The sequence below is a fragment of the Nuphar pumila genome, chromosome 2, assembly GCF_984573655.1.
Source record: "Nuphar pumila chromosome 2, dmNupPumi1.hap1.1, whole genome shotgun sequence".
In the NCBI taxonomy this organism is placed as follows: domain Eukaryota; kingdom Viridiplantae; phylum Streptophyta; class Magnoliopsida; order Nymphaeales; family Nymphaeaceae; genus Nuphar; species Nuphar pumila.
Genome location: NC_143250.1, coordinates 96,198,097 through 96,221,371, shown reverse-complemented (window position 1 = coordinate 96,221,371; position 23,275 = coordinate 96,198,097). Strand labels below are relative to the sequence as shown.

Genomic DNA, 23,275 nt, shown 5'->3' with positions numbered 1-23,275 from the left:
TGTCTATTTTGTCCTTCACATCTTTCTTTGCTCCTTTTTTTTTTCAGTATGGAGTCTAGACCATCATGTCTTATACATTTATAACTTAAGTTATTGATAGAAGCCTGTATCCATGTAGCTAACCATATTCCGTCTCATTATATTTCATTGTCTGAGCAGGAATGTTGTCTCCTTCCCACCAAAGGTCACTTTATACATTGGCAACAGCAATGATGATGTCTGCAGCAAAAATATATCACATACCGGATCTAATTGACCTTCTTAAGATGTCCTTGGGCTTGAGCAGCGTAAGATACTTGAAACTGATTTTTCATCCCATTCATGAAAGTGGGTGCTTTTTGTCTTTTGTCTGTATTTGATGAGGTCTATGTTTTGTTGTTTTTTGTTAGCTACTTTCATGTTCTTTTCTTGGGTATCAGTTGGGATGCACTTCATTGATGACTTTGGTATAATGATACTCTGCAGTGAAATATCATGGGTGTCATCAATTATGAGTCAGATTCTTATTACTTAAGTGTCCAATCATGAAGAGATCATCATCAACTTATATTCTTTGCTCTTAAGTATATGGCAAAGGATCTTGATAGTAGTTTCAATCTATTTAGGAATGTACAAGATCAAATTGAGTCCCCATTCATTGAAACATACCAGGATACTTTGAATCTTGTCAGACTTTATCCTTTCCAATGCTTCAATATTTGAAACCTTAGAGGGCATATTACTGTTTTTTCTACATAGGCAGAGAACTGGGATCCAAGACCTAGTGTTTCTTATTTATCAGTATCCTTTCAATTAGTCCTAACCCAGCTTGTGCCTTGGGCCTTGTTGACCATGACCTGCGGCCAGTGAAGCAGGTCAGGATGGTACAAGGGAACTTAGGAGACAATACAAGTAGCATTGTAATCAATGCAAGAATGTGGAATGATCTTGCCCATCTTCATTTACATTTTCTAATATTTATTCCTTTTTGGAATTTTCTTTTTCCAAAGCGTTTACATTGAGCTTTAGGTTACAGAGTGGGTTTAAACAAATGCAGTTTTTTAGCCATTTTTGTCAGATCTGACACCCGACTTTAGATGGTTATTCTAAATAGAGATTGTTGCAGATCTGAAATAACGAAGATGGTCTCCATCCGTGTGTTATTACTCACTATCAGTTATGTGTTGGGTATTTGAATATTATGTTCTTAACTTGATTTATTTTGGAGCTTAAAAACACATATCATTAGCAATCATTGGTTTCATCAACTTATGCAGCAGTTTGCTTTTTTTTTTTCAGATGGATCCATATATAAGTATCGCAGATGACCTTTACATATACGTAAAGTCACCAGATGATCTGAAGGAATATGGAACCAATTCTGATGAAAATGCAGCCTTGTCCTCACTTTCCACTTTAAGGATGGCAGAAAGTGAGTCAGGGAAGGCTCTTATAGATGTTATAGTTCGAGGCATATCCAGCAAGACTAAGGTATGATATCGTGTGGATCAATGTTATTGTTAGGAATAATTGATTTGAGTTTATATCCCTCTTCTTATCTTCAGCTTGATGAGGACATGTTAACCAAGGAACTATGTGAAACATTTGTGCCTGATGATACCTTCTTGCTTGGTCCTCAATCTGTGCTTGACCTGGGAACGAGTAAGACGACTGCCCATATGAAGGAATCAGTTTCGTTTGATGAGGTAGCTCAATTACCCAAAGCTTTAGTATTCTCAAGTTTATGAATGTCATTCTTGATTGTCCAATTAATATTATTCTCTGGCTTTGTGGTTTCTTTTTTCATCATGAAGTTCCTGTGGTGCCTATGCAGCACTAACCCACTCGGAAGAAATGCATTTATTTTTGGTTTTTTGCATGCCTCATATATGTAACCATGGTTCTTTATTGAAACTTCTACATAGATATATCTGACAGCAAGAATGCTTATTATCGGATACCATTCTTGGCTAAGAAATAACTTGTTCTACAGGATTTTTCTGCAAGTGCATTGACGGAGGATGATCTTGTAAGTGAATCATCTATCTGTGACCTTCCACACCCTGTTGCAAAAACAGATTCTGCATCTCTGTCACGGATAATCAGTGTTGGGCAGCTGCTAGAATCGGTCTTTCTCTCTCTCTCTCTCTCTCTCTCTGTGCTTTTGTGCATTTACTGGAATGTGTGTGAATACAAGTTATTGTTCTTTGTCTAACTTGTATTCATTGTTTTTGTTTGATTAGGCGCTTGAAGTAGCAGGTCATGTTGCCAGTGCGTCTGTGACAACATCTCCACTTTCATACAGCACAATGGCAAGTCAATGTGAGGCCCTTGGCTTGGGAACCAGGAAGAAGTTGTCAAGTTGGTTGGTCCAAGACCCAAAAACAGACTCGTTGCTCTCTCTTTCAAATGACATCCAACCTGTAAAGCCAATGGTGCACTCAAAGGTAGTGATATCACGCGAGCGAGATTTCATGGTGTTTTTGCATCTGACTTCGTTTGCCTTTGCACTGTATGTTCCGATTCTCAGTGCCCCTTTTTCATGTAATGATCAGGACACGTGTGAAATAGATCAGCAGAAAGATGATTTGCCACCAGAGCCATGGCAAGCTCTGAGACTGCCTCCTGCTAGCCCATTTGACAACTTCTTGAAGGCAGCAGGGTGCTGAGGGAGAATGGCCTGCATTGGTGCCGTTGTTTGTATAGTTAACATCTCTGTATCATTCAAATCCTTGCTCCTGTCCATGTTGGTTACGCAACGTGCTCTTGGCTAGGCTTACTTCCATGTCCTGATTTACAATGAATCTGTTGGGGGCTTTTAGTGATAGCAACTTGTTTATGTAAACCTTTGTCATTTTCCTGTGCTTCAGTTCTGACTCAAAATACAACATAGATGGGAAATATTTATAAAAATCACATATTGAACCTCTGCTTGGACATGCCTTGATAGGAAATATTTGAAACCTCTTTCTATTTTGTGCATTTGTTTGAAGTGATTGAATTACTGAGCCTCTGCTTTTAATCATTCTCTGCAAATCAATTTGTATCCTGCTGCTTAAAGGGCTCAGTGACACTGGTGTGTGTATGGATATGATGCACCCTTGAACACGACATTGAAAAAATCTAAGATAACCTACTACGCACGAAAATCGAAAAAAAGCAGGAAAGACAATTGGAAACATGAATTAAAATTTAATGGATCAAAGAAAAACAGATGTTTTCATTCATCAACTACTCCCTAAGAGTATTTATAAGAGAGCCTTGATTCTAATTTGAATCGGAGATAGATCCATGTTTCAAAAAAAAAATCCAAACCTAAACAAACTCACATAGATAACCCTAAACCAGAATAAGATCCAAATGGATCCCATAGACCCGTATTGTATGCTGCTCTGCCCCTACCACAAGATGTAACTTTCATATATCAAAATTGATTTCTACTTTTGAAAAACAAATGGTTATAATTCACGCTCATGAGAACACCTGTTGCTTTGTGGACGTGAAACTATTGTGGTGATTAGGGGTGGCAATCGGGTCGGGTTGGCGTGTCAGCATACCTCAACCCGAACCCGACCCGTTTATTAAACGGGTCGGCTGTGGCAAACACGAACCCGACCCGTTTAATAAACGGGTAACCCGACACGACCCGCCAACCCATTTAATAAATGGGTTGGGTCGGGTAAACGGGTTTTCAGGTTCGTGGGTCAGGTTGGCGGGTTGACAGATCGGGTTGGCGGGTCGGGTTGGCGGGTCGGGCAGACTGGTTGGCGGGTCGGTCAGACGGGTTGGCGGGTTGACCCACCCGCCTAACCCGTTTATTAAACGGGTCAGCCGGGTTGGCATACCCCCAACCCGAACCCGACCTGTTTAATAAACGGGTTACACGGGTCGACCCGTTTATTAAACGGGTTGGCTTAAGCCCAACCCGAACCCGCTCAGAAATTGCCACCCCTAGTGGTGATGACTGTGCTCTGTCCATGAAGGATTAAGACATGCATTTACAATAGTATGTCTCCAAGAGTGCCTTTGATCATAACTTCAAATTTCGCTTAAACTGAAAGCAAAAAACGTTATATTGAACTTAATAAGAGTCATTATTCAGCTAATGCTTGCAGTCTGTCTATGCAAGGGAATCTGCTCTGCAGCACGCTTAAAAAAAATGAAACCTTCCTGCTGATCCTTGTATTCTCGTGTAAGCTGTTTCTTATATTAATCAATTGAACATGACCATTCACTAAAACTAGTTGATAATTTCTAATAATATGCCAACAATTATCTTACAAGACTTGAATGATGTCACAGTGAACCCTTATTTAAGGGGCGTATCATGGGTGACACAAGTCGGACATGTTATAACACTGACACTGACAAGTATCGGTCATATGATCTGTAATGCTCCTATTGTCATGTTTGCGTGGCGCACGTGCTGCTGCCAAAGTCTAAACGATACCACTAGCCAACAAAACAAAATGCTTGAAGATGGTACTAATTGAACAATTTTAATGCAGGAGTTCAATTTTTTCTCTGTTAACAAGGTGTAATTAAAAGCCCCTCCAAACCCAAAATATTTTGGATCCTGAGACAAGGGTAAAATAAAACATGTCCAGGATAGAAGGCAGCAAGAGAGAGAGAGAGAGAGAGAGAGAGAGAGAGAGAGAGAGAGAGAGATGTATTCATAGTGAAGGGTGGCAATTCATTTTGGATAGGCATAACATGTTAAAAGGTACTTACGTCTCAAGAAGAGAGGGAGAGGATTCTGAAGGGTGACAAAAAATATCTTCTGCATGTGCATACATGCATGTTCAAAGCTACTCAGAAAAATGATCCCAGACCTTATGCACTTCATACTTCGGATAGGAAGCAAACTGCTTTCACAATAAAAAAAATGTTCCGATCACAACTTCCATATATCTGATCACAACTTCCATATATCTGCAGGTTTACAACCAAAAGAGATTCTATAGAGCAGATAGAAGCACACATCAGCATGATGTAACCGGTTCCATCATTTTGTTGACTGCTTTATAGCACTGAAGACTGCAAAGTGGAAGATTTGATTTAGAATCTCTATACTTGTATGTGTTTGTACATGAAGGACCTGAACATTTTTCCCTAGGTGGAGGATAGCTGCATAAGTGATGCAAATAAACACATTAACTCAATACAAACAAACAAAGAATTTGCAAAATTCCAAAGATCAAAACATATTAGAAGACCTGCACTAACTCATGTAGACAACTCTCAAAACAGAGTGTGCTTAAACTCAAACTGGTTGGGGTGGGCCATATGGCAGAGCGTCAATCGCTCCCGGCCCCACCAGCTGAACTGGGGTTTTCCCTCATCAAATATCCCCCCCGAAAAAAAGCCTAGTCTGAGGATTGCGAATGGTGGGTGATGTTTACCTGCAGGGTTGAGAGTTGAAAATACTGGGTAGACCAACATCTTTAGGAAATGAAACAACTGTTCCAGATGGTCCCATGGTCCATCTGACAGTGTTGGAAGCAAGAGTCTTGGCTCGCTCAGCCTTCTCCTGTGAAGATGAAGTGTGAGAAACCAAATACGATATCATACAACAGGCTTGAAGGTGTAAAAGAATCAATAAGGCATATTTTGCTCTCTTTTACCAGAGCCATTTCCTCTTTCCGTTTTCTCAACTTGTCTTCTCGTTTGTTTCCGTTTGCATCTTGACCAAGTATTTTCCTAATTGCCTGTGCCTGAAAAATTGGAAGAAAGAAAACAATACTTAAACATGGTGAACAAGTATGGAGGGTTATAAGATAATTATGGACACAATTCGAGTACGAACCTCCGACTCCCTGGCTGCTTTTTCTACTTGCATTCGACGTCTCTGGGCTGCCTCAGCCTTCTTCAACTGCTCCACCTCAGTTTTTTCCTTTTGCTCTGTCATTAAGACCACATTTGGAAGTAAGAGAAAATCTCATATTAAAGAAAGTTTACATATAAATTTTTTCTTTTGTTTGTGACATCTGAAAATGGAATTGAGAGAGAGGCTTTTCATATGAAAAATTAACCATCTCCAGAGATGGAGAAATTTTCTATATCAAAAGCTTGGTTTTTTAGGAAAATTTTCATGTGAAAAATCTTCTTTTGTTTGGAAAAAATGGAAAAACTGCATCTTTTCCTTTTCCACTCATCTTTCCTATCAATTTCGCACTTCCAAACGTGCATATGTTAAAAGAAGGCCTCATTTGTAGAAAATGCTGAAAGAACCAAGAAGAGAAGCACGACTTACTTCTAGGGGGTGCTGCTGGTAACCCATTAGGGAACTCAACCAGAGCAACTTCAGATGATGTATCTTTCCCAGATTGAAGTGCCCGCTGACGTGTTGTCAGAGGGATCTCCTTCTTATCATCGACCAAAGCATCAAGAAGCCCTTTCTTCGGTTTCTTTCTTCTCAACCCAGAACTGAAGCTTTCATCATCTTCATTAGCTAAACTGCTTTCTTCATCAACACCATAAAGATCATCTGCAACCCTTGATCGTGCTTTTTTACGGTTTTCCTTGTGTGAGGAAGTTCCACCATCATAGTCAATATCTACATCAAACTCACTAGTACCACGCTTTGTGGAATTTCTTGAGCTTCTATTTTTATGGTTTTCTTCCTGATAAGCATCATCATAATCTGCAACATAATCTACATTTGCTTTTGAGGTTTTCAGTCTTTCAAGATACCGGATCTCATCATCATCATCACCACCGCCATCAAAGTCTCCATTTAATACACGCCTCTTTGGAACACGCTTGCTCTTACGAACTGGTTCTGGAACACCAGGGAACCTTGCTTCAGTTAATTTTCCACAGATATTTCCTTCAGAGACCTTTCCTCTAGACTCCAGCTTTGATGGTAAGGTGAAATCCCCATTCTTGAAATTCTTCCATTGGATACCCTGCAGCCCGTTTGCACTATCTGGAGGTGATTGACCCTCGTCATCTGAGTTATCCTGCAGATTTTAGATATCCAAAAGTGTTTATTACACTTAGAAATGAAGCACTAAAGCACACTGAAAAGGAACTGTATTCAACAAACTGTAAATACCCATCCAAGTTATGCGAAGCCCCAACCCTTTATATTGAGAAAATGGGAGAATGAAATGAATGACAAACCCATCACCTTGTAGCATTGCAAGCTAAACACAACAGAAATCCAACAACACATAAGAATTCCTTCACAAAAACATAAACAATATATAAATGATTTTCTAAAGAAACTCTCCAAATTTGTTAGGTACTTTAAGCACGGATTCTAACAAAAATTCTTTGCAAATAGATTGCCTAAGTAGAAAAAAAAAGAACTTAAAGAGACATCACATGTGAACTTCCAAACTCTCAGTTCACAAACTGCATTAATGCCTAAACAAATATAATTCAACAAAATATACCTGCAGAATCAGCCTGTGCCGCTGCTTAGGTACATCTGAAGAACGTGGAGGCTTTGCAGAAGAACCAACTGGGGAGCCACGCCGGTTACCACCAGAGTTAGGCATAGGCTTCGTATGAATCGTATGGGTAACCCCTCCAACCTTGAGCTTCACCTTTCTAAGCTTATTTTCCTGAGAAGAGTGACTGCTTCCATTCTCAGCAGCAACAGCATTGTCACTTTCCACGCTATTTGAAATGACCCCCAACTGTCCAGGGTTACTTCTGCTGTCTACATTTCTCACAATGCTAACAGACCTCACAGAGTCTCCCGAGCCAACCTTAATTTGCTTGGCTCCAGTCTCAGTTGACTGAAGTTGGTTTTGTCTATGATTGCTCAAACTTTTCCAGTTAGCTGGCACAAGAACTGCCTCACTGCTTCGCTTGAACTCAGGACCACTGCTGCTGTGACATTTATCTGCAGGCCTCATGTGAATGTCATCAAATTTTCCAACTGTTTCACTATTTTGTCTAGTTTTCTTCGAATCCTCAGAACTTGATGTCCATGGTCTATTTTCACTTTCAACATCATTGATAGATTTGAGTTCTTTTTGTTTGTAACTCAGACCATTCCCCCAATTGTCATCACTTGCAGCTTTACTAAAATTCCCTCCATCAGAAGCTAAAGTGAGTGAGAACGAAGAAAGTTCACGTCCATCATGCAAGAATTGTGAATCTGTCTTAGGCCTCCTACATGAGAAACTACTACGCTTCTTTCTTACAAGATTTGCACCATCAAACACCAAACCACTGCTTCCCTCCATCAGGGCAATCAACACCCCAAAGCACTAAAATTGCTTACTCTGTGCCACCTTGCTACGACAACCCCATAGAATGAGATGAGTTCAATATGCTGGATACTCTAAAATTTGCATTAAATAATACCTGATGGAAAGAAAAAACAATACAAAAGAAGAAAATGGGTAACAAGCACAAAAAAAACACTAAGAAACTAATCATTCAAAGCTGTTAGGAAAGTAAAACAAATAAAGCAATTACCTGCATTCATAAAGAGGCGAACATAAAATCAAGATCACAATGAGAAACCGATAGGTAATCATTCAATAATAAAATAGCAACTGGAAGAGACTATATTTGAAAGCAAAAACAAATTACCCAGAACATGTGACATGAAAATCAGCTCAGGTAAAGTAATACAGGTGAAAAAAAGGAAAAGGCACTAAAAGTGGAACTACACAACAACTAAAATCATCACTCTCAAACCAATCACAAGAGTAGGCGAGCAAATTCTGGCAAGGCCCATGCCATCAACTTTCCTTTATATTTGATGTTGCCAGATATGCTACAATCAAGATGGCACTATAGATCAACTAAGAAACCATTAACCTCAAACCAATCACAATCAAGCAAATTCTAAGCAAGAAGGCCCTAGTCACCAATGTTTCCCTTCATTTGTTTTCTACTAATTTGAACCCTAGCAGACATGGATAATAATACGGATGTATTCAAGAAGGATAGAACTCAAAAGATTCCAAACGTCTCACAGACAAGAATACAAATAATTACTGAAGGAATAGACTGAAAGGTTTCTGGAAGGGCTTGACAGCAAAGGAATAGATCTTTTTATTTTCTCTTTGGTTTCCAGTACATTGTTGCAGCAAAGTATTGTTCAGCCCTCTTGGAATCATCTAATTCTTTGTTCTAGCACAGCAATGTGGACTCAAACATGAGGAAACTAGGGTTTCCAACCAGAAATTTGTACTTATACCCTTTTCAATATCCACTTTCCATCCACAGCTTTTTCTGCTACAAATTCAGTGAATGCCAAGAATTGGCTCTACCCATTTATGAAGTCTTCAGGACAGCCTTGTGTCACCTCAATCAGTGGATTCTGGAAAGCTTCACAGCAACCATGAGAAGAAATTGGCAAGAGAAATTGCACACTTAATGAATGGAGTTCTGAAGTACTTATTTTAGTTATGGCAGTATCAAGATGACAATTTTGTTGCTTATTTCTCTTTTCAGGAATTGATTACGGTTTGGTGCAAATGTCGTTCATCTAGGAAGTCAAAAAGTTTTCAACAGTAACAATAGAATCAAGGCATTCTTTCATTAATGATAAAACATGAGATTAGGTTTGAAAGAAAGAATTTTGAAGATGTGGTTTGGTGGTTTTCTCAGGGAGCGCAAATGGGTCAGGCATTCTTGCTTAGAACGTGTTTGAAGATTATTGAATATCATTAGTTTACAAAGGGCAGAACCTTCTTGTTATTGATGAAACCTCAGAAGGGTGTAAAAAATAAATTAAAGCTTCAAACCGTCACCACCAAAGACAACATGAAATATAGCCACAGAGAAAAGCACATTCCAAAAGAATCAAGGAAAGCCTAATACCACAGTGTCTCAATATTTTGGCACCTGCACTACAGAAACAACAGCCCCCCCCGACACACACACACACAAAAAAAAAATGGAATCCTGAATAAATCACGGACAGAGGATCCCAAAAGAACCAAAACCAATGAAAACAACATGCCTCTCTTCTTCGAGACAAAAGCCCCAGTGAGCAATGGCAGTAACAAGAATAAAGAAAACTTAAAAGCGCCAAAATACAAACCTAAAACAGCAAAGACAAAAGACGAAACAATCAACAAATTCCAAGAGAACCAACACCAATGGAACCCCATAAACGCCTCTGCTATTGCACCATTGGAGCAGCACCACTTTAAGGGCACAAAGCCAAAACAAACCCTAAAAGCACCAACAGCATGCCACCTCTAAAGCAATGGGCAGGCAAAAAGAATTCCTAAGACATCAACAAAACCCTCCCAAATTTGAGACACCCACATCAAAGAAAACCAATCTTTACGCAAACCCATCATAGAAAAAGATCACCCAATTGAGCAAACCAACCATTTACAGAAACCCCAAAAAGAAAACGAACATATTACAAACCCCACAAACAAACCACAGGCCAAGTGCCCAAAAAGTCAAGCAACCAAAGAAATTCACACGAAAAAAGAAGAAACCAAGAACACAACCAACCCAACGGCCAAAAACCACCGATCCCCATAAACCCCAAATCCAAAAACAAAGAAGAAAACACAGCACCCACCTCAATACAGGCAAATGGGTAGGCGCAGAACCAACAGAAACAGCCACCAACAAGCGAAACCAACAAGAAAATCGACCAGAAAAGCTAGAGAGAGAGAGGGGGAGAGAGAAAGGAGTCTTTACCATGGGCACTCGGAACCCTGGAGCTGCAGGAGGGAGAGGAAAAGGAAAGTTGTGGAAGAGGAGGGGGAGATGGCGTGTTATTTCGTAGAGAGAGAAAGCGAGAGGAAAGTTTCTGGCAATAGGGGGCATGTTGGGGATTTTTAGGATAGGTTTCCCTCTGTTCTGATGAAGAGAGAGAACCGGGTGGTGGTGAGGTGTGGGGTGTTGTTCCATTCCCATCCCAACTTTGAGAGGTCGGCGTTTGGATTTGGTCACCATGGTGAGGTAAAGGCAAAGGTAACAACTCTCTCTCTCTCCCTATGATAGTGTCCCAACTCCGAACGTTTCCTCCATGCCTTGTTTCCTAAAGCCCACAAACATGCTGTCTGCCTTCATATTTTCCTGGTTTATCTTGGAAAATCCAAGAACTCAAATATGACCATGTGGTTTAGTTTTCTTTTATTTAATCATATCCCCAGTTAGGTTTGAAGTTTGAAATTTCCCATCTTGTTGGTGTAATCAGAAGATGGAAATTGCAGGGTTGCTGCTGTTTTGGAAATGTCAAACAGTAGTGATGTTTCCTATGAAAAAGATTAAATTACAGTGAGGTGCTTGGCTTGCTGGTCAAGGACACAAAAGTGTCCATATTTGACTCCCCAGTTGGGGTGGTGAGCCTTTGTGAATTGTGATTCCATGTGGGGCCCAGCCAACACACCTTAATCCACCGTCCAACAACTCTCCAAGGTGATTGTTGGACCAGAAATAGCTCCTTCCATGCCATAAACTCATCTCAGCTGCACATATGAAGGATATATTTGGAGTTCAATAAAGAAGATGAAGAAGGTTATGCATGATATTCTAAAAAAAAAAACCAAAAGAGTATCTATTGGTGATATATATTTTTTTAATATTTACACGGAGAAACCACCCCAGGATCATAGACCTATCCGTGTTGGCTTTAACAGACTTACTCATGTTGTCCCGCCAGCATAAAACTCCATGGGCTTTCTCCTTGCACCTAGGGGTGTTAATGGGTCTGCTTTATCCAGACCCGACCGAACCAAGCCCTACAGGATTCAGGTATGGTGATAATAATAAGAGTCGGGTCGGGATTCAGACTGATTAATACATGGACCCAGGTATAATTTATGAAAAATTTATACCAGAACCCACCCCAATTTCTAATTAATGACCCACAAATTTTCAATATAAAAATGATAAAAAATATGATTTTACCAGGTATGGTCTGAGTCTGATTCATGTAATTCTTATTGAGTCCGGGTATGATTTTTCATATAGTGGACTCGATTGGACCTGAGTTCGAACCCGATATCATACCCAAAAATTGAATACAAGTCTGATTCCACCTATGTCCGAACCAAACCCGACCCGCTGACACTCCAACTTGCCCCAAGAGAGTTGCCATGCTTTGGCTTGGGCAAGACATCTTGGGGGCGGTTTCTATGTAAATATATAAAAAATGATAACGCGGCAAGTAAAATTTAATGCCACATTCCAAAAGCTCATGCCCTCCTTTTATTGTAAAAATTCTGTACATACAAGGGTTTAAGATCCATTGAGTTTGCAGTCCTTGTTTGTGCCTTTGGAAGCATGCTTTGATCCCTATGAATTTCAAGTATCCAAAAAATTATTGATTGTTGGTGGAATCCATGTGGAGCCTTAGATTGTTTTTTCAAAATTTTTAACAAATAACTTGCAACAACAACAACTACGCCTTCATCCCAAAACAATTGGGGTCGGCGATATGAACCAAAAAAGAAAATCATTCTGGGTTTTCCATATGAATCATTCTCCTCCAATCATTTCTATCCAATGCCATGTCCTCGGTGAGGTTCAAAGCATTCATATCCTTTTCTATCATCTCCATCTATGTCTTCCTAGGCCTACCCCGACCTCTTTTAACTAATATATTTTTTCATTTCTCCATCCTTCCAACTGGAGCATCATTAGGCCTTCGCCGAATATGTCCAAACCACCGTAAACGATTCTCTTTCATCTTATTTTCAATGGGTGCAATGCCTACCTTCTTACATATCTCCTCGTTCTGAATCTTATCTTTTATTGTATTTCCACACAACCATCTAAGCATACGCATCTTAGCTACACTCATTTTTTGAATATGATGTCTCTTGGCAGCCCAACATTCCGTACCATGTAGTAAAGCAGACCTAATAATCGTCCTATAAAACTTTCTCTTCAACCACGATGGCATTCTATGATTGCACAACACTCCAGTTGCACTTTTCCATTTCATCCACCCAACCTTTATCCTATGATTTACATCTCCATCAATTTCTCCATACTTTTGAATGATAGATCCCAAATATTTGAAACAATCATCAACTGGTATTTCTTGCTCACCAAGCTTCACTACACTCTCATCACTACTTCGTTGCTTACTAAACCGATATTCTATATATTCTCTCTTACTCTTACTCAACTTAAAACCACTTGCTTCCAATGTCTGTCTCCATAATTCTAACTTAGCATTAACCCCAACTCTAGACTCATCAATCAAAATAATATCATCAACAAACAACATACACCACAACACATTTTCTTGAATTGATCTCTTAAGCTCATCCATCACTATAGCAAATAGGAAAGGGCTTAAAGCAGATTCTTGATGTAACCCAATCGTTATAGGAAATTTGGTTGTCACCCCTCCACAAGTGCGGACATTGGTTACCACTCCTTCATACATATCTTTAATTATACTAATGTACTTGAGAGAAACACTTTTCTTTATCATTGTCCACCAGAGAACGTCCCTAGGTACTCTATCATATGCCTTCTCCAAATCAATAAAAACCATATACAAATCTTTGTTTCTCTCTATTTCTCTCAATAAGTTGTCTAAGAAGATGCATAGCTTCCATAGTTGATCTTCCATGCATAAAACCAAATTGATTCTCCGATATCATGACAACCTTTCTCAACCTAGACTCAATCACCCTCTCCCAAAGTTTCATAGTATGACTCATGAGTTTTATACCCTGATAGTTTGTGGAATCTTGTATATCACCCTTATTCTTATTTAGAGGCACCAAAGTACTCTTCCTCCACTCATTAGACATCTTATTTGTCTGCCAAATCTTGTTAAAAAGATTTGTCAATCATTTTAAACCTTTCTCTCCCGAACATTTCCAAGCCTCGATAGGTATACCATCTGAGCCAACTGCCCTTCTTGATTTCATTTTCTTCAAAGCCTCTGCAATTTCTTTCTTTTGAATCTTGCGTATGAAGTCACGATTCATCTCAGAAAAAAGAATAGAGAAGTCTCCAAGATCCTGAGCATGACTTCCATTAAATAGCTTATCAAAATAATCTTTTCATCTCTCCTTAATCTCCTTATCTTTGACTAAAACCTTTTGTGTTTTATCCTTGATACATCTAACCATGCCTAGATCCTTCGATTTTATATCTCTCATCTTTGCAAGCCTATAAATATCCTTATCACCCTCTTTGGTATCCAACTTGTCATAAATCTCCTTATATACCTTATTCCTCGCGTTTCAAACTACTTTTTTAGCTTCCTTCTTTGCTATCATATACTTCTCTAAATTTTCATTATTACGACTCTTACTTAGATTTCTATAACACTCTCTTTTAACCTTAATAGCTAATTTGACATCCTCGTTCCATCACGATATATCCTTACCTAGCGATGCACCGCCTTTAGACTCACCCAATACCTCTTTAGCCACCTTTCTCATGCCACTCGCTATCTTATTCCACATTAATTCTGAATCCTCCTCGAGACACCAATCAACTTCCTTAACTACCTGCTCTACAAGCATTCATTGTTTAGCTCCTTTCAGTGCCCAACACTTAATTCTAGGATCTATCCTATGTCTATCCCTTTTACATCATTGTCTAATTCTAAGATCTAAAATCAAGACTATATGTTGTGTAGCTACACTTTCTCCCGGTATAACCTTACAATCGATGTAACAACCCCTATCTCTCGTTCTAAGTAGGAAAAAATCTATCTGACTCGTATTAATCCCACTTTTAAATGTTACTAGGTGAGACTCTCTCTTCCTAAACCAAGTGTTTGCTAAGATCATATCATAGGACAAACCAAAATCTAAAATCCTTTCTCCACTTACGTTTCTTTTTCCTATACCATAGCCTCCATGGATATTCTCAAATTCATCCCTACTAATGCCTACATGTCCATTAAGGTCACCGCCGATGAAAAGCTTTTCTCCATAAGATATCCCTTGTACTACTTCATCTAAATCTTCCCAAAATTGATGCTTAATGGAATCATCTAAACCTACTTGAGGTGCATAAACACTAATAATATTAATAATATCCGTACATAATACTAATTTAATAAGTAAAATCCTATCACCCTTCCTACGGACCTCAACTACATTATCTATAAACTCACGACTCATAACAATCCTTACTCCATTTCTATTCCTATTTATTCCTGTATACCAAATCTTATATCCCCAAGGTTCTATCACTTTTGCTTTCGCACTTACCCATTTAGTCTCTTATAGACATAAAATATCAATCTTTCTCCTACACATAATATCTACTAACTCTACAAACTTACCAGTTAAAGACCCTATGTTCCAAGTGGCTAACCTAATTTTATGGTCTTGGACTAACTTCTTTACCCCCACCCATCCAACAAAGTGAGGGAACCCTTACCTATTTGACACTACACCTGGTCGCCGGTGTGACACATCACTTTCGGGGGACGACCTAGCAACCCTTGCCCATTTATCACTGCCTCCGAGCCTATAGAGTACAGTGTGTCGCTCAGTAGGGAACGCCCCAACGAAATTCTCATATTGGTTCATATTCATAGGGTATGACTACGTTTTTATGTTGGCTGCCACTGGCTTACCGCAATCCTCCTCCTTTATCCAGGCTTGAGACCGGCAGTGTATAACTAAACAGTTATACACAGACAGAGTTAACAGAGAACTTGGAAATACAAAAAAAAAAAAATCAAGATTGTGCTTGCATACCATTCATATCCATAGCGACAAATATCAATGTTTACAAAGATATCGCCAAAAAAGTGACATTTTCACAAAAGTTAAGAATGTTAATTAAATCACTATATGTTGAAAATATCGGGGTTTAATATTTAAAAAAATTCTAAGGCAAAAAACCATAAGCTCATCAAAAGACTTCTTGTTTGATTTTAAATTTACTTTTTAAAATTATAATTTTGTTTGATTTATTTATTTGTATCTTTGTAATTACTTATTTAGTAATGCTAGAGAGAAATGGTGAATCATCCTAATGGTGTAATTCTTTTGTGGACACTCTTATTACAAAAGAAGAAAAAAAGAAAAGGTATTCTCTTGCAAATCATCCCACATTTAATCTTGATCCTGCTGATCTGAATGGTTTCAAGACAATGTTGATGTAAATGTTATTGGGATCGAGCCCCAAGGGGTTTGGTGTAGTGGGATGGGCCTAGACCGTTTGACGGGCATTCTAGGTTCAAGTCTCATGGGTAAGCAAAAGTTTGGCGACTCCCTTAGGTCTAGGGGTAAGCCCTCAGAGTTTTATGCCGACATGGACAGAGACCATTAAAATGACAGGCTGAGCTAGTGCGGCTAGGTCTCTGCACCTGGGCAGTTTCTCCAAGTAAAAATTTAAAAAAATGTTATTGGGATAGACCTAAACCTGAAAAAATATATAGATTATTTTTAGAATACAGTTTTTGCCTATATCCAACCTGACCCTGCTGATATGATGATGATGATGAATTTTATGTAAAAAATTTCTAAATGTCCTATAAATTATGAGGGTGGGGTTTGGGAGTCCATTTTCTCGATGGACATAATCGAGAAAATGTTATTTGGCGGGTTTGGATGCACCTTGATCAGCCCTAACTTGGATGGGTACTGTCCATAAGCCAGCAATAAGGCGACCTTGCCTTTAATAAGATTTTTCCTACAAAATATGATGAGCTAAAAAATATTCAAAACCTTCCAATATAGGGCTGATAAACTGCGATATTTCCAATTTTGTTACTATGCGAGTGCAAGTTCCCTCTAATGATAGTGCTTAATCCAAAGTTCAATAACTCTTTCACACGAAGAGAACCTTCATTTTTCTCTTAATTGTCTTTTTTGTAAAATAAGAGAAAACCCCAAAGTTGCCAGGAAAGGAAATAGAAACGAGAAACATGATATATATATATATATATATATATATATATATATATATATATATATATATATATATATATATATATATATATATATATATATATAAGGAAATGAAAACCTCCCCAATGAAAAATCCTCACAAACCTCTCCAATGGATGTTTTATTGGATTTCTGATATTTTTTTTCAAAATTTTGATGGTACAAATGTGATTTATATGCTTGTTTTTATAGGAATCAGTTCTTGGAGCATTTGATTCTAATGCTTGGATAGGTTTTTATAAGTTTCAAAATCAACGGTGTACATAAAATTTTGAGGCTCCAAATACCATTTTTTCTATCCAAAAATCATGATCGTGTTGATTTATAGTAAATCAAACACATTTATATGGTCAAAATTTTGAAAAAATAAAAAAAATTTCTATTGGGGAGGTTTTCATTTATATATATATATATATATATATATATATATATATATATATATATATATATATATATATATATATATATATATGGGTAATGCATTCCTTAGGCCCTCTTTTTCATTAGGTCTCATTATAAGCCCCCTTCAAAAATCATAGATTTACTTATTTTTTCTCACGTATAACACGTAGATGTGATTTATAGGTTTTTTTTAGTGGACACCAACTTTTGAATTGCCAAAATATGACCCGTATAGAGGTTTTTCCGGTGATCCAAAATCAATGGCCATGAAGGTATCAGTTTTTCTCGGCTCATAAAATCATGTTTTTTTGTCGAAAAACATGATTCAAAAGTCGATTCCCACTCAATCGATCATGCTAAACACATCTAACAGTTCAGATCTATCACAAAACACTTAAAACCTATAGGGCAAAACAAGAAATAGTGCCTAATATGTTAACTTCTCATATATATATATATATATATATATATATATATATATATATATATATATATATATGTGTGTGTGTGTGTGTGTAGCAAAAGTACAAACGTCAACAATATGGAAGAAGAATATTATATGTTTATATGAACTTTACTTTTTTACTAATATTATGACAAATATTAAGGATTAATGTTTTTATAAAATAAATTAATTACAAATAAATAAGTAATTAAATTTTGACTAACACATATATCTAAACTTTTTAATGAATTTTTTTATTATTTAATTAAAAATACAGAAACATATTTCTCAAATAAGAAAACAAGTTTTCCCTATAATGTAAGTAGGTTTCTCATGTGATGTGAAGTGAGTTTCTCACTCATGGGAAACAAGTTTTTCATGCTTTTTTAGAAGTTTTCCACAAGTTTTGAAAATGCATGGTTTCCTGTTTCAGAATAGTTTCCCACAAAACAAGTTTCTCACATGTAATTGGAGTTTCTGATCAAAACCCTCCCATCATCAACCGCACATTGACTAATTAACCTTTGGTTGGTTAAACCCTTGAGGTCTCCTATGCCCACTAGGGGGCAAAGAATGTCATCCGTGGTTTTTGAACTTATGATGTTCTGTCAACTTGGTGATACTCACAGGTTACCCCTACCGGATAAGCTTAATTGTACAACCAAGAACAGATCCAGTTCAAATCTCAAAGACATTTGATCTGTTCTTTCAATTGTAGGTAACATACCCTAAAATAAAGATCAAACAACGCTGTGATTTCACCATGATATTGCATTAGTCTAATGACTCTAATCAACAAGAGACAGGGAAAACCGTTAACAGTGGACACACAAAATGCTGGACTTGTGCCCAGCGTTCATCTAAGGAAATTAGCGGCAGTGCTGGGCGAAAAAAATGCTATTGCCGCTAAATGTTGTATTTTTTTGTTTTTGACAGAGAAAGCTGGGGTTAGGCAGACCCCTACCTGTTTATTGAAAGAAAACTAATTACATTAACGTTTACAAGAGGGAGTCCAAACTGGACTCATATCAGACAATTGCCTGTTGTTTTCTGAAAAACTTTGTTCCCACTCTGAAACAACAACCTCCGTATTATCTGAATCCGCAGGTCTGGGTGAAGAAGTAGCACCTACTGAACCACGTTTTTGAAGTCGTTCAGAGCAGACCAGTTTAGAAGCAAGACCTGTTCAGATCTTCGTCTCAAGAAGGAACACAATCTCAGGTTGGTGAAGGCGCAAACCCTGGACGTGATCCAGACTCTCATGAGAATCTTGGACGCTCGATGTGATACAAGTCGACACAGCAACCTCCTGCAAAGGACCTTGATCCAAGTTTTCTAGAATCACCTCAGAAACATGACTATCTATAGAAGTGGATCCACTTTCCTTCAAGCAATTCTGAGATTGTCGACGTTGTTGCAACCTATCTATATAGAAGTGGTCCATCGAAAGGGTGCTATCATTTCATCGTGCCTCTCCGATGATATCTCTAGACGCAGTTGGTCACCATGCGGCACCGTCATGGCTTTGGCCGAAGAACCGGAGGGTGTCATGGGCTAATGTTGTGGGAATGATGGAGAACGTTGTTGGGGTCGTCCGGGATCGCCTTCCCTGTTGATTCCGATGACCCTGTATTGAGGCAGCCAAACAAACAAAGGTTGTTATGTAAACAACAAAAGCACATGGGAGGTGCTGCAGGCAGCCATTGCCGGGCTGCTGTTGCCGATGGCGGGGTTCAACTGGAGCATAGGTCACTGCCGAAGGGTGATAGTCGTTCAGGACAAAGGGGATTTCTCTGCTCAGTCGGGCTGTAGCCACCACGAACGCAGGCTTTCGAATGCAGCCGGGTGAGTAGACCTCTTCCCTCTTTTGTTTGCACACACGCACTTTTCTGATAGCAGATGCATCCTGAAAGGGATGCTCATGACACCCTTATATAGTGCATAGGGTGGGAACAGTTTGCGTAATCATTCCCCCTTGATCCTATGTTGGTTTATCGGAAGAGATCATCCCAGATGTGAGGATGAATCCATATCATGGATAACCACCACGTAAAGCGTGGTGGTTAATCCAACATTCTCCCACTTGATCCGACGATAAACCTTTTAACAAAAAAACTTTATGGGAATAACTTGATGAATAGAATGACCTTTTTATTCCATTTTATAGGTCCTTAGTTGAATCTCTAATCCTTATGAGATTAACAACAAAAATAATGAGAATCAAGAACTGAAAGTGATCACTTTATTTATATGTATATGTCAAAAAGAGTTTAACAAGCTCATCCTCATTACATGTTCGGAATATAATCTCGGTGTTAGCCCTTTAGTAAGAGGATCAATGATCATCTCTTTGGTACAAATATTAACAATATGCACTAAATGATTCTTCGTCCTTTCTTTAACAACAAAATACTTCAATTTTATATGCTTACATGACGTAGTACTTTTGTTGTTGTTCAAAAAGGACACCACAACTTCATTATCACAGTAGACCTTCAGTAGCTTCCCAATGAAATCAACCATCTTTAACTGTGATATGAAGTTCTTTAACCATATAGCCTGCGAGGTAGTCTCGTACAATGCTATGAATTCTGCCTCCATGGTGTGGGCAACGGTGGTCGTCTGCTTCTCACTCATCCAAGAGATCGAGCCCCCAACAAGTAAGAAGACGTACCCAGTAGTAGACTTTCTACTATCAAGGCATCCTCCTATGTTCGCATCTGAGTAGCCAATGACCTCGAGATGATCAACTTTATGATACGTCAACATATACTCTTTTGTCTCTTGAAAGTACTGCAAGACTTTCTTAGTAGCCTTCCAATGGGGTAAACCTGGGTTAGATTGAAATTTGTCAAGCACCCCTACTGCAAAAGAAATATCTGGTCGAGAACATGTCTGTGCATACTGCAAGCTGCCAACAATTGATGCATATGGATAAACACTTATCTGTGCTTTGTCAATATCGTTCTGTGGACAATCCTTTAGGCTCAGCTTGTCACCTTTTGATATGGGTGTTGAACTAGAAGAACAATTCTTCATCCCAAATCGCTTTAACACCTTATCTATATAGGATCTCTGGGAGAGGTCTAAATTTTTTTTTGCTCTGTCTCAACAAATCTCAATGCCAAGAACATAAGTAGCCTCACCCATATCTTTCATATCAAAATATGATGCAAGAAACTGTTTTTTCTCTGAAAACAACTTTATATCGTTGGTTGCAAGTAAAATGTCATCCACGTACAATATCAATATAATGAACTTACTCCCACTTTTCTTAAGGTATATACATTGATCAATACTGTTTTCTATAAACCCGAAAGTCACAATGACTTGGAAAAATTTAATATACCACTGTCGAGAGGCCTGCTTAAGTCTATATATTGATTTATTGAGTTTGCAAACCAGACGATCATTTTCAAAGAAACTAAGAGGTTGATCCATATATACCTCTTCATTGAGATCCCCATTGAGAAACGCTGTTTTTACATCCATCTGGTGTAGCTACAAGTCATAATGAGCTACAAGGGCCAAAATTATCACCATTGACTCTTTAGTTGAGACAAGAGAAAATGCCTTATTGTAGTCAATGCCCTCCATCTGGGTGAATCATTTAACAACCAATCTTGCTTTATGTCTCTCTATGTTACCTTTGAAGTTCTTCTTGGTCTTAAAGATCCATTTACACCCTACAGACTTTACTCTCTTAGGTAACTCGATAAAATCTCACACTTGATTTTTAGCCATAGAGTCTAACTCTTCTTTCATGGCTTCTATCCAGTGTGTAGATTATTTGCTTTTCACAGCTTTTATAAAAGTCAATGGGTCATCATCCATATTTATGAAATCACCAGGCTCCTCAAGGCAGTGGCGGAGCCAAAGGTGGGCGGTCGCCTACCCCAAAAATTCGTATTGGATCCGGGTCGGGTCCGGGTCTGGACCTGACCCAAATACGAGAACTCAATAGAGTTAAGGGAGTAGGGTCGCGGGGAAGGGACAGTGCCTTTCCCTGCACCGCCCTCCCCCTTCCTCCTCACCTTCTGTAGGCTGTAATAGCCATCGTCGGCCATGCTCCTCACCTGAGTCACCTCCCGTAACGGACATCGCCGGTCCCGGTCGTGCTCCTCACCTTGCGTAACGCCGACCGTGCTTCTCACCTCCCGTAACGCCGGCCGTGCTCCTCACCTCCTGTAAGGGCCATCGCCGACCGTGCTCCTCTCCTCACCTTCCGTAACGGCCATTGCCGGCCGTGCTCCTCACCTCCCTTAACGGCCATCGCCGGTCGTTCGCCTGCTCCCTCCCCTCTCGGTTTCCCCCTCTGTGATTTCCGGCGAGCCAATGGCCCGATCCCTCGCGCCAACCCTGTCGCGATGAGCACCGACGCCTCCTGCAGCCGCAGGTAAACCCCAACTGATTTATGTGTTTCCAATCTGATTGCATTTAGTTCTATTATCATTAATGTTGAATCTGTTTTGGGTTTAATTTCTATTGTTCCCAAACTGTTAATCTAGATCAGAATGTTTGTTTAAGCTGGGCGTCAAGTCTGTTTAGTCATTTTTACTAAAATCGTTGCCAAACTGTTTTAGTTGAATCCGGTTTTGGCATCCATTCTTGTCTCGTTTATGACTGAATGTGTTTTCATGTTATTTTATCCATGAAATCTGTTTTTTTATGCATTATATTACCTTGCAAATTCTTGTTATTGTTGAACAGGAGTTTGAGCTCGTCAAGACTGATTTGTGAAATAGTTTGGACGACAAATTCTGATTACACTTATATATTCGGACTGTTATGCCTCTTGAATGTGGAAATGGAAATTGGATTTGTTAAACTAAATATGTGTTTTATATATTGATTATCATAAATCTGTTTTGAGATATCTATATAAATCGTTGTTTATCATACCAAAGTTTTGTTTAAGAGGCGATTACTAAGTGTTCGGTGAAATGCCTCAAAGATCAATGAGCCTGAACGTGTTAAAATAAACTGATTTTTTTGCTCTATGTTTGGTATATTATTAAAATATATTTGCACATGTTGTAGTCTCATTTTGGGTTATGTGGGTGTTCGTAACCCATGCCCCTCCGGCTCGTAGGCATCTGCATCAGCGAGTTTGGTGGAGGTTTAGTTGTATCCCAAAAGCACATCGTACCCTACTACACCATATTTTATACCAGTGGGAGGGAGTGATTGTCGCTTTTAAGAGAGTGCTTCATAGAGGGCCTCCAACCTTTCAGTCTGCATTCATCCTTTTACAGGTCGCCTTATCAAAACTATTTTTTCAACAAAACATGCACATGAATTTTCCAAAATCATGAGAACCATTTATTTTGTGTTTGCATCCTTAACTACCATCAATTGGCAGTCCAAACAAGGCCATACTGCTTTTGAAATTCCAAGTTTTTCTAGAATAATGGTTCCTAGTGCAATTTTTTTTAAAAGAAAATATTCAGATTCGTATTGAGAGGAATCCAAAAATTTATAATATAAATGATAAGATGCCACTCCATAATCTTTTTACACATTGATATCAAATCTTAGGTAGACAAATGAAGTGCATTTTCCTCATCTGTTTTGCAAAAAATGCACTGGCTAGGTAGCAAAAAAAAACCCTTCTTTTAATCACAAT

The 23,275-nt window shown here is 38.7% G+C and overlaps 1 protein-coding gene and 1 long non-coding RNA gene across 4 annotated transcripts; one reads left to right on the top strand and one right to left on the bottom strand.

The window, feature by feature from the left end:
• The first annotated feature begins 2,214 nt into the window (after nucleotides 1-2,214).
• Nucleotides 2,215-2,915, top strand: LOC149846252 (uncharacterized). Its single transcript, XR_016430271.1, has 2 exons — nucleotides 2,215-2,426; nucleotides 2,535-2,915. It is a non-coding gene; the product is annotated as an uncharacterized LOC149846252 (long non-coding RNA).
• Nucleotides 2,916-4,655: 1,740 nt separating this feature from the next.
• Nucleotides 4,656-10,845, bottom strand: LOC149846251 (uncharacterized). Of its 3 annotated transcripts, XM_089996274.1 has the most exons (8): nucleotides 10,615-10,845; nucleotides 7,380-8,301; nucleotides 6,233-6,941; nucleotides 5,786-5,880; nucleotides 5,604-5,693; nucleotides 5,382-5,509; nucleotides 4,961-5,106; nucleotides 4,656-4,844 (listed from the first exon to the last, which is right to left on the bottom strand). In XM_089996274.1, the coding sequence occupies exons 2-7, from the start codon at nucleotides 8,178-8,180 to the stop codon at nucleotides 4,962-4,964; spliced, it is 1,968 nt and encodes a 655-aa protein (XP_089852400.1). In that variant the 5' UTR covers nucleotides 8,181-8,301; nucleotides 10,615-10,845; the 3' UTR covers nucleotides 4,656-4,844; nucleotide 4,961. The 3 variants fall into 3 exon arrangements, with proteins under 3 accessions (XP_089852400.1, XP_089852398.1, XP_089852399.1); XM_089996272.1 differs by having other exon boundaries at nucleotides 4,656-5,106; nucleotides 10,615-10,844; XM_089996273.1 differs by lacking the exon at nucleotides 10,615-10,845 and adding an exon at nucleotides 10,493-10,572 and having other exon boundaries at nucleotides 4,656-5,106.
• Nucleotides 10,846-23,275: the final 12,430 nt, after the last annotated feature.